The following is a 13,858-nucleotide window of genomic DNA, read 5'->3' on the forward strand; positions in this document are numbered from 1 at the left end:
GGAAAAGCACTTCTTCTCACACCGCCTTGCACTTGTTTTTGTTGTCTTTAGCGGTGCAGATGTAATCAGCGGGATTGTCTTGCTGGGGGTTCACGGTATCTACGCGAGGGTACGAAATGGATACGATGTTTTCTTTGTATCTACCTCCAAACCTGGAAAAGCAAACAGTCCGCCAAGGTTTAGTGGTTTTTCCATGCAGCATCTACGTTAACAGGGGGCGAACATTCACTGAGTAGTTTGCTTTCTCAGGCGTCCCGTTCTAAATTTATGAAAATATATGATTTGCATTTATGGGTTACTTTTTTACGGCTTTTTCTAACAGTTCCTTTGAGGTTTTATGTGTTTATTCTTTAGAATTGCCTGCTGAGCCCAATCAAATGCTCCCACGGGACGTACACAGATCGCTAACTGTAGTTTTTACACTCCTGTTTTCAAATCAGCTCATAACAGAAGCATCAGGATGACTCGCTCGAGAAACATCCGCATCTCATTGTGCCGATATCGTAGCGGGAGCTCTTGGGATGCGTTCCCACGAATCTCCCGGCGAGAAGCAAAACAGACTCCCACCTGCTCGTGTGACGTGCCGACATAGCGGAGGCTCAGCGGGATTTCTTATATCAGACCCTGGATCAGAATTCATTGCGCAATACGCATACGTCACGCACTAAAAAGAGGCGTCTCGATCAAGCCTTTGTGAAATTATCACTTAATCGTTATCCATACAGCTGGATTGAATGTTAACGTTGTCGTCAATGTCCAAATCCAAAAACGGTGAGAAGAGAAATTTGGTGGACAACCGTCATAACAGGACGCATGAAAAAGTTTCAAGAGCCTTTGCACGGAGTTGAACAGAAAAGCAGCCATTTTGGTGACTTCTTTGACAAACTCTTATGAGGAAATTCGCTCAAATGAGCCTCAATGGGAAGCAAGTATCCTATACCAATGATTCTTAACCATCAGCAGTTTCTACTCGATTCCTACCCCTAAATTCTTATACTGTCCACTTGTCTGTGTTGTTGTAGCTGTGATAAGAAGTGCAATAAAACACTTCCTTTTTAACAAAGACCTGTTAAAGAAAACCCTTCAACTTATCTTCTCACAATGTCCAAGTAATCCGCTGAAAGACAAAAGCGTCCTGCAATGACTTGAGTCAGACGCCTTTTATTGACACCGAGAGAAAAATCAATCTTCCGAGTGCGCGGCTAAAAATACTTCCGAGACAGTCGCTGCTCTTTTTCTTCTTCTTCTTCTTCTTCGCGGTCGGGAGCTTCGCCGTGGTGAGGTCGCAGGTGCGCGTTTTCGCGAACGCTTTTGATGAGTGCATCGGGCGAGCGCAGCTCTTGTCGCCTCTTGTTTGTGTTGGTGGCGCCGCCAAGGCGGGCGATACTTGACCTCAAAATGTAATAACTTGAAAATGAAGATAACCCACGCTAGCCTCGGGCAGACACAATCCAGCGGATGCGGTATTTGCTCAAACAGCGGTACCCACCGCAATTGACGCCGCGTCTCGATTAATTGACGTTTGCGTCTGCTTCCTGAAACAAATAAACGTCTCGACTTACTTCACCTGTCGCACTTTATCATAGAAGCAACTTCATGGGAGCTGTAATTGCTCTGCGCGTAGACCGTTTATTTTTGGGCGACGGTAAGCACGGGATCTCATCCAGATGAGCCGTTCTCCCGTCACACACGTGACACAGCACATTTGTCTCAGTGTCACTGGGATGGGAAGTGAAAAAGCTAAAATACTTATTTATACACAATAAATACCCAATCAATTGCTAAGCATAAAGGCCGCAAGCAAAACAGAATTGTTGTGGGAATGGCCCAGTTTCAAATATAAGGTTTTTGATTTGCTCTTGTGTTTAGTGTTTTCTTTTTGTGTTTTTTAATTGCTGTTGTCTATTAAAGGATTATCATGTTTCTCTTGGCAGGAACATTGTGATATTAAGCAATATTCTATATGTCAACTGGAGGTATTTACTTACACAACAGTACAAAATTAAACGATATTTTATAGGTCAAGCGAAATAAAAAGGACGACTGTGGCGACGTTGCCCAAGAACAGGAATAATTACACACAGAACATTGTGGAGCGAGTCCGCCGGGAAAATCTTCACAAATTGATGGACCGACTTCTGTGCTGCTAATTTGGTTAGCAACTGTTAGCACAGCACCGATATACACTGTAGCCGATTGTGTAATCAGCCACTTTACAAATACCCCAAAGCGGGCCAGTCTCTTGACTGCCCAGTTCTGATTTACTTCACAATTGTGGCCGGGGTGTGTATCCGAGCACATCCCAGAATGCGACGCACGCCTGGCTTCAGGATCTCAAACAAAAGCAAGAGGCGCTTATATTTGCTCGGGTCGGGGCGGCATTCATGCCCGCGCAAGCGAGCAACATAATAGAGTTAGCGAGTGGACCGAGACCACCTCCTCGGCGAGGTCCCGGCCCGCTTATTTATGTCTGCTCTGCAGTCTGGTAGTCGTGGTCACGCCCGGCCAAACAAACTACTCCGAGGGAGTTAGATGAGCCTCACTTTGATATCAATCAACTAAATAAGGACTCATGAATACTTTTTGATAGCAAATTTCAATACAACCCTGCTACTTAGTAATCTGTGCGCATGTTTCCACCCACAGTTACATTTTATGAGGCACTTTTAATGCCGATTAACACTAATGCAAATTGTGTACAAATTGCCTCTAAAATGCTGTTGCTAACGATAACGTGTCCAATATCTCATAAAAAATCAAGTTGTGGTGTCTTATCGGATGCTGATTAGGTGCGTTCACCGTCTCGGTTCATCCCATGAACTGTGGTAGCGTCGGACAAAGCTGAGAGACTTTTTAAACCTTCGTCGTCTCAGAATGCTAATGCTAAAATCAATGCTAACAGCAAAAACCCACATCCCATATCGACACACAATATCATCCTTTTATTTATGTCTTATCAAATTTGCAATGAGCCAACCAAGAGCTGAGTGTGTTTGCTTTTCAGTCTTATTGCAGGACTGATGCCAACATTTTGAGAACCAGAACGTTTCAAATCTGTTGCGTGTTGGCACTGGTCATCATCGCAACAAAAAAAAGACTTGTGCTATGAAGCCTTTCCAACGATTATCCTCTTCCAGACATGTTCGTCTTTACTTTTTACTGATGGTGTATATATTGTGTCCCCCCCACAGCTGCCATCCAGGTGCAGGTCACTCCAACACACAGGGAGATCAGCGTGGGAGAATCCAAGTTTTTCCTCTGCGAAGGTAAGCTAGCTGGATGTAGACGTATTGATATTTGTTTAAAAAAATATTCCGGTAAAAGTAGAACCGATGCAACTCCTTTACTTAGGAAAAGTAAAAAAGTACAGACTCTGAAATGTACTTGAGTACAAAAGTAAGTCGACTTCAAGGTTACAAAAATGCTAAAGTAGCTATTGATTTTTATTTTTATTTTTTTTTTATTTTTTTTTATTTTTTACAGGAGAGCTCAGTATTGTTCATTCGATTTGACATCATCATTGCTCTCCTTTTTTTTTTTTTTTTTTTAAACCAACAAATCAATTTAAAAAAATTTAATAAATGTTTGTTTTGTTTTTTTTTAAATACATATACATATATATATACATATACACACATATATATATATATATATATATGTATATATATATATATATATATTATTTTTTTGTATGTGCGTGTGTGTGTGTGTGTGTGTACATGCGTGCTGCGAGCGTGTGTGTATTCATCAGTTCACCTAAAGCCCATTAAAAAAAATCCCATACTAATAATATAATATAATAATAAATTCATCATCAAAGACATCAATGTAAGTTATCACGATGTGGTGGCTCTCGCTAACAGACAGAATTAAGTAACCGGAATTAGGTTAAAAAATTCTATATATGTAGACCATGTTTCTATAAATTTTGATATTTGGTTTTTATTTGTGGCAGATATTTTTTCCATTAAAATGTGATTTATGAGGAGGTTAGACCATTGGTCGATATTCAGAGTTTGTTTATTTTTCCAGTTAACAAGAATCGTTTTTTTAGCGATAGTAAGGGCTACGAGTGTAGATTGAAATTGTTTATGTGGTAAGTCAGTTGTTGTTAGGTCACCTAGCAAACACAAGTTTTTGTGTTGATAAAAGCTTTTTTTTTAGATTAAATGGAGAATTTTTGACCGCCGAATAAGGAGCCAAGATCTCGAATAAATAATAATCAGTCGCTGTTGGAATTCAATGCATCATGTCATCATTGGCAGAGACTGAAAAAAGTTACAAGGCCGTTTTAATAACGTAAAAAGCTAAAAGTACAACTATTGGTATGCAAATGAGGAGTCATTAGACAAAAAAAGTATTCAAGTCTCGTAGAAATACCTGAAAAATGTACTTCCCACCACTGAATGTGAGGGACAAACTGCAGTATCAATTTGTCGTCTGTGCGGCATTTGCGTGAGGTCGCTGCAGTGGTTCACGGGCGGATGTCCGATTACGAGAGACCGTGCGCGTTCAAGGAAACAATTGCTTGGTCAGTCGAGCGTGCGGAGGGTTACGCCTAACAACGGACAAGACGTCGGGGTTCCACTTCATATTTTTCCAACTGCATTTTTGTTTAAATACTCAGTCATCTGCGATACTGCCGGCAAAAAGACTTCGCTTCTGAGGCCCTGGTTACCAGTCAGGCATATTATTACACCAGAGGTCCGAACCTGAGCCGGACGTGGTGCGTTCCAACGTGTGTTTCCGAAGCAAATCTTATCATTTGACTTCAACTATTGCTGTTGGCCCTGGTGGAATATGTTCTACTTTCCCCTCAACTTTTCGTTCCAGGAAGGAAAATGATTTTCGTTCCAGTTTTCCAAAGCTCTTAAAATACAGGCCGAGCATTCCATCCCGGAAAAATGCCCGAAACCTCTCATTTGCAGCTTTCACAAAGAGGCCTAATGGTTGAGCTGCCGTTTATTAACAGCTGCAGCTTCACAAAATTAACTCGATGGTGACATCAGCACAATTGCTGTCAACACAAAGAGGTGTGAGAATAGCCTTTTTCACTCTCGCTGCCAGTACTTTTTTCCAAATTTGGGTTGATGTCATGTCAGGAGGGGCAAACCCATCAACCAGTGTCGAAAGGGGCGGGGCTAAGGTTTAACACCCAAGACTCGCTAGCCACTTTGAAATCTACTTGCCGAGACACCGATGCATTTCGACCAACTTTGGACCTTTTCTTCAGTGGTTGGAGATGCTAAAAAAATTGGGGTTGATGTCATGTCAGGAGGGGCAAACCCATCAACCAGTGTCGAAAGGGGCGGGGCTAAGGTTTAACACCCAAGACTCGCTAGCCACTTTGAAATCTACTTGCCGATACACCGATGCATTTCGACCAACTTTGGACCTTTTCTTCAGTGGTTGGAGATGCTAAAAAAATTGGGTTGATGTCATGTCAGGAGGGGCAAACCCATCAACCAGTGTCTAAGGGGGCGGGGCTAAGGTTTAACACCCAAGACTCGCTAACCACTTTGAAATCTACTTGCCGAGACACCGATGCATTTCGACCAACTTTGGACCTTTTCTTTAGTGGGAGGAGATCCTAAAAAAATTGGGGTTGATGTCATGTCAGGAGGGGCAAACCCATCAACCAGTGTCGAAAGGGGCGGGGCTAAGGTTTAACACCCAAGACTCACTAACCACTTTGAAATCTACTTGCCGAGACACCGATGCATTTCGACCAACTTTGGACCTTTTCTTCAGTGGTTGGAGATGCTAAAAAAATTTGGGTTGATGTCATGTCAGGAGGGGCAAACCCATCAACCAGTGTCTAAGGGGGCGGGGCTAAGGTTTAACACCCAAGACTCGCTAACCACTTTGAAATCTACTTGCCGAGACACCGATGCATTTCGACCAACTTTGGACCTTTTCTTCAGTGGTTGGAGATCCTAAAAAAATTGGGGTTGATGTCATGTCAGGAGGGGCAAACCCATCAACCAGTGTCGAAAGGGGCGGGGCTAAGGTTTAACACCCAAGACTCGCTAACCACTTTGAAATCTACTTGCCGAGACACCGATGCATTTCGACCAACTTTGGACCTTTTCTTCAGTGGTTGGAGATGCTAAAAAAATTTGGTTTGATGTCATGTCAGGAGGGGTAAACCCATCAACCAGTGTCTAAGGGGGCGGGGCTAAGGTTTAACACCCAAGACTCGCTAACCACTTTGAAATCTACTTGCCGAGACACCGATGCATTTCGACCAACTTTGGACCTTTTCTTCAGTGGGAGGAGATGCTAAAAAAATTGGGGTTGATGTCATGTCAGGAGGGGCAAACCCATCAACCAGTGTCGAAAGGGGCGGGGCTAAGGTTTAACACCCAAGACTCGCTAGCCACTTTGAAATCTACTTGCCGAGACACCGATGCATTTCGACCAACTTTTTACCTTTTCTTCAGTGGTTGGAGATGCTAAAGACATAGACTGGTTCGCGCCCAATGGGGAAAAGATCCTGCCCAACAACCCCAACATCCAAGTGAGCCGCAACGACGAAACCACCTCCACCCTCACCATCTACCACGCCGACGTGGACGACGCCGGCATCTACAAGTGTGTGGCGAAGAGCGGCGACAAGGAGGCCCAGGCCACGGTCCAAGTCAAGATCTTTCGTAAGTGGACCGAACTTTACAATTTTGCGTAGGTCCAATCACACTCCATTTTTACATTTGCGGTTTGTCCTTTTAGAAAAAATCACCTTCAAGAATGTTCCCAGCCCGCAGGAGTTCAACGAGGGCGATGACGCCGACATTGTCTGCGACGTGGTCGGTTCGCCGGTGCCCTTCATCATTTGGAAACACAAAGGCGCCAGGATCCAGGCCAACAAAGACGGTGAGACGATCCTAATGACAATCCTAAAAAGATCCTTCCATGTGTACGGCAAGCTGCTCTCATCCAATGAATGGCAACCGTGTGTGACGTGTTACGCAATCAGTCACTAAAGCCTATCTGGTGGGGGTGGCGTGGCTCAGTGGTAGAGGGATTGCCTCCCAACCCAAAAATTGTGGGTTTGATCCCATGCCATTGTGACCACGTCGAAGTATCCTTGAGCAAGATACCGAACCCCCACTTGCTCCTGATGCTGCGTCATCAGTAGGTGAACGAGTAGTCGAATGTAAAGCGCTTGGTGGGCCTTGTAAGGTGGAAAAGTGAAAAATAAATGAAGTAGCATTTACCATCCAGGCAATGTACACCTTGGTATAAAAACTTGGAGGTTGGACCGAAGAGACCAACCCTTCCAGGTTAGCTTAGCGCTTGGTAAAGCACTTTGGACAACATTTAATGCCGATAAAGTGCTACATAAGTGAACTACAGTTACTGTTATGATCAAATTAGATAATTCATTTTTTGAACTATTACGTACAATTAGTAACCCATCCGAGGGGATTCGGGACTCGCTGCTTAAATGGTAAACAAATATCAAACGCGGATTATGTGTCCGAGCTCAAATTTACCAAATTAGTGTCTCTGAATCGTAATGTGCTCCACGACAAGAACTCCAAAGCTTGATATTTAAACATAGTTAATGGCCTTTAAAGCTGTTGGAATGAAGGATTCTAATCCTATTAGGCCTGCTTTTCATTGAACCTTTTGCCTGCTATTTCCTTTGAAATCTTCAGATAAAATTCAGTCATTGAATAAATAATTAATAATAATATACAAAAGGAAGTTGACGCAAAAAACATCAGAAGCCAAAAATGTATATGTATATACGTATATATATATATATATATATATATATATATATATATAAGTATTGTGTTTTACATGTATACACGATAAGTGACTTCCTGCTCAATCACTGCAACACTGATTCGCGTCTTTTTTGGTCCAGTGATTTGTGGACAATCATGATAACCTATACAATGACATTCAGACGGTGCAGGAGATGGGATCGTAACGCAGCCTCCGAAAAACAAGTTAACACATGCCTTCTGGGTGAAATTAATCATCAAAAACGCTGCGGAAAAATGTTATTGATATGTTAAGACGTGAAATGTTCCAGATGTCTTACATGATGGTAATACAGCAAAACGCTAGTCCTTACCAACTTTATCTGAGAAGATTTTTTTTAGTCGCCTGTTCCGCCACCCGTGACTGAGAAAGAAAGCCCATTTCTGCTAAAATGTCCTCGATAATGCATGAATGCGAATATTTGATTCTTTTTACCTGGCAGATTGAGTTGAATAGTGTCAAAAAGAACTCTCGTCGGGAGGGAATTTAGGATTCCCGTCAACCTGAGCGTGAGCCTCGTCCGTCACTATCAGAAGAAACACAGAGCGGATCCTTAATGTAGTCACTTTGATCCATCTCGACGCGAGCGGGTCTACCCACGGTTGTGGCTGCGCTATTGAAGGTGATTTCTGGCAATCGAGTGGATGTTTTTGAAAAGTCAGATCCGATTTTGGCCTCGTCGCATTTCATTGTCGGCGGGTCAAAAACACAGCAAGAAAGAAGCAGACGAGAGCATAAGAAAAGCCTCAACGCGAGCCTGAAATTTGAATGTTTTTCTCCGCGGTTCTGGACAGTTGTTGATTTCCCGCGAGGAGCACATACACGATTCGCAGCGATTTGCTGTCATGAAGTGAGGGTTCGATGTCCGGTTGCAACGGGCCTGCTGTAAGTCATCAAACCGCTGCCCAGTGTTGGAACAAGACACGCTTGTCGGCCTTGGAAGACGCTGCTAATAAAAAGATAACATGTTTCAGACGTGACTGAAGGGATGAGGAAACACGCCCGGTACCTCAATGTGGATACTAAAAGTTGGGGTGTCTAAGCTTTTCCACTGAAAAATGGAACAGGGATGTGATTTTTCCGCTAATTCGCGGAATTACGCTATTTTTATCCCCCCCCCAAAAAAAAAATTTTTTTTTTTTTTTTTTTAGTAGTTCATTGTGTATGCACATGACTCCGACAGATAACATCTTCTGCTATAACAAAGACATTTGTGGTATGCTCTAATATGAGTTACTTTTCATTTGGTCACGATACAATTATTTGTTCATGAAATTTGAACTCTTCAACATTATTTATGTGTTAACTTAGTAATTGCATTAGTTAGATATGATGATATTTTCAGTGATAGTTTTTAAAAGCAAAGGCAGTCCAATGTTTTTGAATGTGACTGATTTTGAGTTGACTAAAACTGCCATTTTATATGGGATAGTTCAATATACATTGAAAATTTATGCTGCTGTTTTGTCTATTTCTTTGTCATGTGGGTGCATTGAAAGTACTTAAAAACACGGAAAACCCATGAGCTCTGGGCCCCCAGACCCCGGGCTAAATTTTCAGATAATTTCACTTTGGTCAAATCACATCCCTGATGGAAGGATTTGGCTTGGTAAACATGCCCAAAACCAACCACAGAACATATTAGAAGCATCACGCTGGTTGAGTGGGTTGGGATTCAAAAATGAAATACATGCAAGACACGCAGATGGTTAGTGAGAAAACAGCAGGAGAGGATTCAAACCTCCACCTTTTGCTGTTGATTTTGAGCAGACAAACGTGAATCACTCTTGAATAACACACTGAAATAAGGTGTTATTTTCTGTTTAACATGCCCATAAGCCTTCTTCAGAACATTTTCATGTGGTGACATTCTATGTGTTTCTGAAATAATGCAGTGTTCCCTACTTGGCGGTCCATTTATTGCTTCACTCTATTGCGGGTTTCCATTTTTGACCATAACTTTTTTATGTTTTCTTTTTTTTTTTTTTTTTTACTATTTTGCGGGTTTCTTGGTACAGTGATACCTCAGCTCACGAACTTAATTGGTTCCCAGAAAGTGTGTGTGAGGCGAAAAGTTCGTCTTCCAAACATTTATTTCCCATAGGAAACCATTAAAATGAGAATAATCCGTTCCCAGATCCCCATAAAACATAATTTTCTACTAAATAAGCCTTGAAACTACACAAAATATACCTTATTTTATGTATAATAAATGTGCTATTGTATTGTTATTAACTAAGTCACACAAACGCACACCTCGTTTGTGTTTTTCGATGATCTCCTTCTTCTGCTCGACCGTAATTTTCTTTAAGGTCTTCTTAGGCTTAACACTAGCCTGTGGTTGGGTCTTTTGCAGTCCCATGATAGCAAAAGTACACTCCACAATGGTCCAAAATGTCTACCAAACACAAACCACGTCCGCACTCAGAGAAAGGGGGTGATGAACTGGGACGCCGTGAGCGTGCGTCAGCTTCTCGTGATTTCTCGTGTCGCGTGATTTGGTTCGTCCGCCGAAAACTAGTTCGTCAGCTGAGACTATATGCTCGCGAATTTAATGTTCGTGAGGCGAACAGTTCGTGAGCTGAAGCGTTCGTCAGCCGAGGTATCTCGAGGTACTTTTCTTCCAAGTCAGACCAGTGAACAAAATGTCAATTCTTTTGGAGGGGAAATTAGTTTTTTAAAAACTGAGCTACTTAGCGGTCCGTTTTTGCGACTTCACTCTATTGCGGGTTTCCATTTTTGACCATAACTTTTTTTTTTTTTTTTTTTTTTTTACTATTTTGCGGGTTTCTTGGTGTTTTTCTTCCAAGTCAGACCTGTCCCAAAAAAAAGTCAATTCTTTTGGAGGGGAAAAACTGAGACCATAAACAGAAGACCCTGATCGTCACCCTCCGTTCAGAAATATTAATCCAAGTGCACTGATTCACTCAGACCGTTCGGAAACTTTTTTGCCTTTCGGTTATTCAGAGTGCCCCCAAAAAATGGAATACCAGAGCCCAGTGTGTCAGGCAGTACAAGAAAGTAAACAGTTTTTAACACAAACTGCTGATTATAGGCAAAATTTTAAAAAGGAGGCAACGAGGCAGATGAGACGTCCGCTTAACTCTTTGACTGCCAGACGTTTTCAGAAAAGGGATGCCGTGGGTGCCAGCCGATTTTAAGCATTTTGACTGATCTTTCAAGGTCCATAGAAAATTATGTGTTTGGACTATGTAAACACACATACTACCAAGAAAAGATTGGACTCTCATCTTTCATCAGAAAAAAAAAGTTTGTTTCTACCTTATTCCGTTTTTCAGTAATCCACAATAGAAAATGCTTAGTTTCACCTCTGTTTTGAAACAAACGTCTTTTAACGTCTTTGGCACTCCTCCATAGGATTTTACTAAACGTTATTTAACGTTTTTGGCAGTCAAATTAATAAGTACTTTAGAGGTTTTCTTTTATTAACTTAACCACAATCCTGAGGCACATTATAGCCAAAGGTAGAATCCTGGTGGTTTAACGAGGCTTTTGGTGCAGTAAGTCCTTGTTGTGGTAACCGAAAAGCAAGTTACCGTGACTACCGTCCTTCTACGTTGTCTTTTTCTTCTTCGTCATGATTGTCACCCTCTTTATCATCTTCTTCGTCTTCGTTGTTGTTTTCTTCTTCTTTGATGTCTACTTTGCCATCGTCTTCTTCATGGTCTTGGTTACTTATACCTGCATGCTAACTGCCTGTATGCTAGGTTAGTATGCTAGGCTAGTACTAGTCGGTGATGTCACATTGTGAAGAAACACTACACATGCAACTGTGCACTGCTTGTTGTCTAGTCGTTTTTAAAAGCCTCCCTTTGAGTGCCTTTCAAACGTTTACCAGTTTTTAGCAAAAAACAACTGATGACTAAATTGTCCCCGCCAGACCCCATCGAAAAGAGTTGAGCTAAATTCTTCCGGAACAAAATGCTCATTTGAAACCGGCAATGAACCGCTCACGGAATTTGTTGAAAATGTAAAAAAAAAAAGACCACCGCGCCGCCTGGCCCTTGAGGAGGCTCGGCGAAGTCGGTCGGACTGAGTGACACGTGAGGAACGCCACCTGCTTTCACTTAGTGCAGCTCAGTCCATTACGTAGCGTTAATGGCTGCTTTCATCAGAGGCGGCAACAGGTTGTCAAGCGGCGCGTGGCGGCGAGGCAGGGCGCTCGCAGCTCCCTTTTTTAAAGCACTTCCTCCATTAGCTAGCATAATTGAGCCGTTTCAATTTGGCCTCCACTGCCTCCCGTTCAAGCGTTGAAAACTTCTCTTTTCTGCTTTGATGAGGGCGGAGTAATTGAAGTCGGAATTTCGCACTCCGCATGGCTTTTTTGGCTTGACAAAGACGGAAAGGCTTTTATTTTCATTTAAGGTAAACATTTTCCTATTCACTTTTGGTGGTTCACACTGCTAACTAATGGGGATTATTACTGTCCTGTCAAATGCATCTATCCCCAATTTTCTTTAGAATTTTTTTCAATGAATGAAAAAGCATTTTCATTTGACAGCTAGCAAGAAAATGATAGCAATTACGTAGAAATTTAGGGTAGTTTATACAAGCTTCTATATGTGCATACAAGCTCGTATACATCTCATTAGACGAGCCTATCCCATCCGACATGTCCAGATTCCCAATCTAAACCTGGTTTGCGGTTGAACTGGATCTGGATGACATTGGGCCCAGGGGTTTACCACCTCAACTGCTTTGCCAGCCAATCACAGTGCTTAGAATTCACCCAATAACTCTCAGTGTGATTGTTTTCTCCGTTGCTGCTGCAGTGCGATTCAACGTGATGGCCAACGGCCACCTAATGATCCGCGGCATCAAGAAGACCGACGAGGGCTCGTACAACTGCGAGGCGCGGGTCATGGAAACCGGAGAGATCAACTTCAAGACCATCAACGTCGTCGTTAACGGTGAGAATTTTCCCACCTGCGATCACGCTCAGAAATTCCACTCCAATAATTGATTGGTGGTCCTTTTTGTCACTTTTTGTTTTTAGTCCTTCCCACCATCCGTGCCAGGCAGTCTGAGGTCAACGCCACGGCCGACATGGGCGGCTCCATCCTCTTGGCCTGCGACGCCGACGGCTTCCCCGAACCCATCGTCACATGGGCCTAGTAAGTATGACCTTGATCCATATTAATTACGCAAAACTATGGAGGAGATGCTGCTGGTTTTTAACACTATGAAGTGAAACGTATCATGTTAAATACAAGACATTTGGAGCCCTCTATTTGATGAGTATAATCGGGGGTTTCTCATTAAAACCCTGACGTATATGATCGGACACATGCATTGCACGGATAATCCATTAGAGGGCAGTATCACCTAACTGTTGGCTTTTCCAGCGACCTTACAAGATCGCCCCAATGGACTATATGCCACGGAGGAGGCGGGACTTCCGACTTCCGGGTTTTCACCCAATCATCTTTGTTTCCGTTCCCGGTACTTGCGCTTCCGCCTTTCTGCCCCTCGGTGGCGCGTTCCCGTCGACGGGTGCGAGGCTGCGAGTGTGTCGTGTCTGCCTCAGTGTCTGAAGCATTTCAGATAGCCGAGACGGGAGCGGCGGTTCGGGGGCGCAGGGGTGGGGGTGCAAGTTTTGGGCCGGCAACGGCGCTGATGTATACAACCTGGAAGTCGGAAAGGAGACAGACCTATACTTATAAATAGTGGGTTCTTTCTGATTTTTGGAAATATTTGGTATGTGTGTTTGTTATTATATTTTTGACAGTTATAAATGTACGAATTTAAAGCATTGTGACCAGATGTATCAAATATGACACAAATCAAATGTCAGATGGACTCCCCCCCCCAAAAAAAAAATGTTGTTCGTTCAAAACGACTAATAATAATAAATACTTTTCTATCGTATATTTCATAGTTCATGCTTTGTAGGGCTGATGTAAATTTCATAATTCTCTTAATTTTGTTCTTGCATTTTCGCCATTTATTTGTACAGTTCAAATGTTAAGGTGAATCATTTGATCTTCATTTTATGATTTAAAATTGTGACCTTTTTACGAGGCTTCCGTCGGCGCACAATGAGCAAGTTTGTGGCATGAAA

At 42.5% G+C, this 13,858-nt stretch overlaps 1 protein-coding gene across 11 annotated transcripts in view; it reads left to right on the plus strand.

The window, feature by feature from the left end:
* Positions 1–13,858, plus strand: part of ncam1a (neural cell adhesion molecule 1a) — a 252,964-nt gene that overhangs the window by 194,958 nt on the left and 44,148 nt on the right. For all 11 annotated transcript variants that reach the window (XM_077546414.1, XM_077546413.1, XM_077546415.1 and 8 more), the window contains 5 exons: positions 3,192–3,266; positions 6,444–6,653; positions 6,730–6,873; positions 12,570–12,707; positions 12,794–12,911. In XM_077546414.1, coding sequence (XP_077402540.1) covers positions 3,192–3,266; positions 6,444–6,653; positions 6,730–6,873; positions 12,570–12,707; positions 12,794–12,911 — 685 coding nt within the window. The remainder of the gene's footprint in view (positions 1–3,191; positions 3,267–6,443; positions 6,654–6,729; positions 6,874–12,569; positions 12,708–12,793; positions 12,912–13,858) is intronic.

Source organism: Vanacampus margaritifer, chromosome 16 (genome assembly GCF_051991255.1).
Source record: "Vanacampus margaritifer isolate UIUO_Vmar chromosome 16, RoL_Vmar_1.0, whole genome shotgun sequence".
NCBI classification, from domain to species: Eukaryota; Metazoa; Chordata; class Actinopteri; order Syngnathiformes; family Syngnathidae; genus Vanacampus; species Vanacampus margaritifer.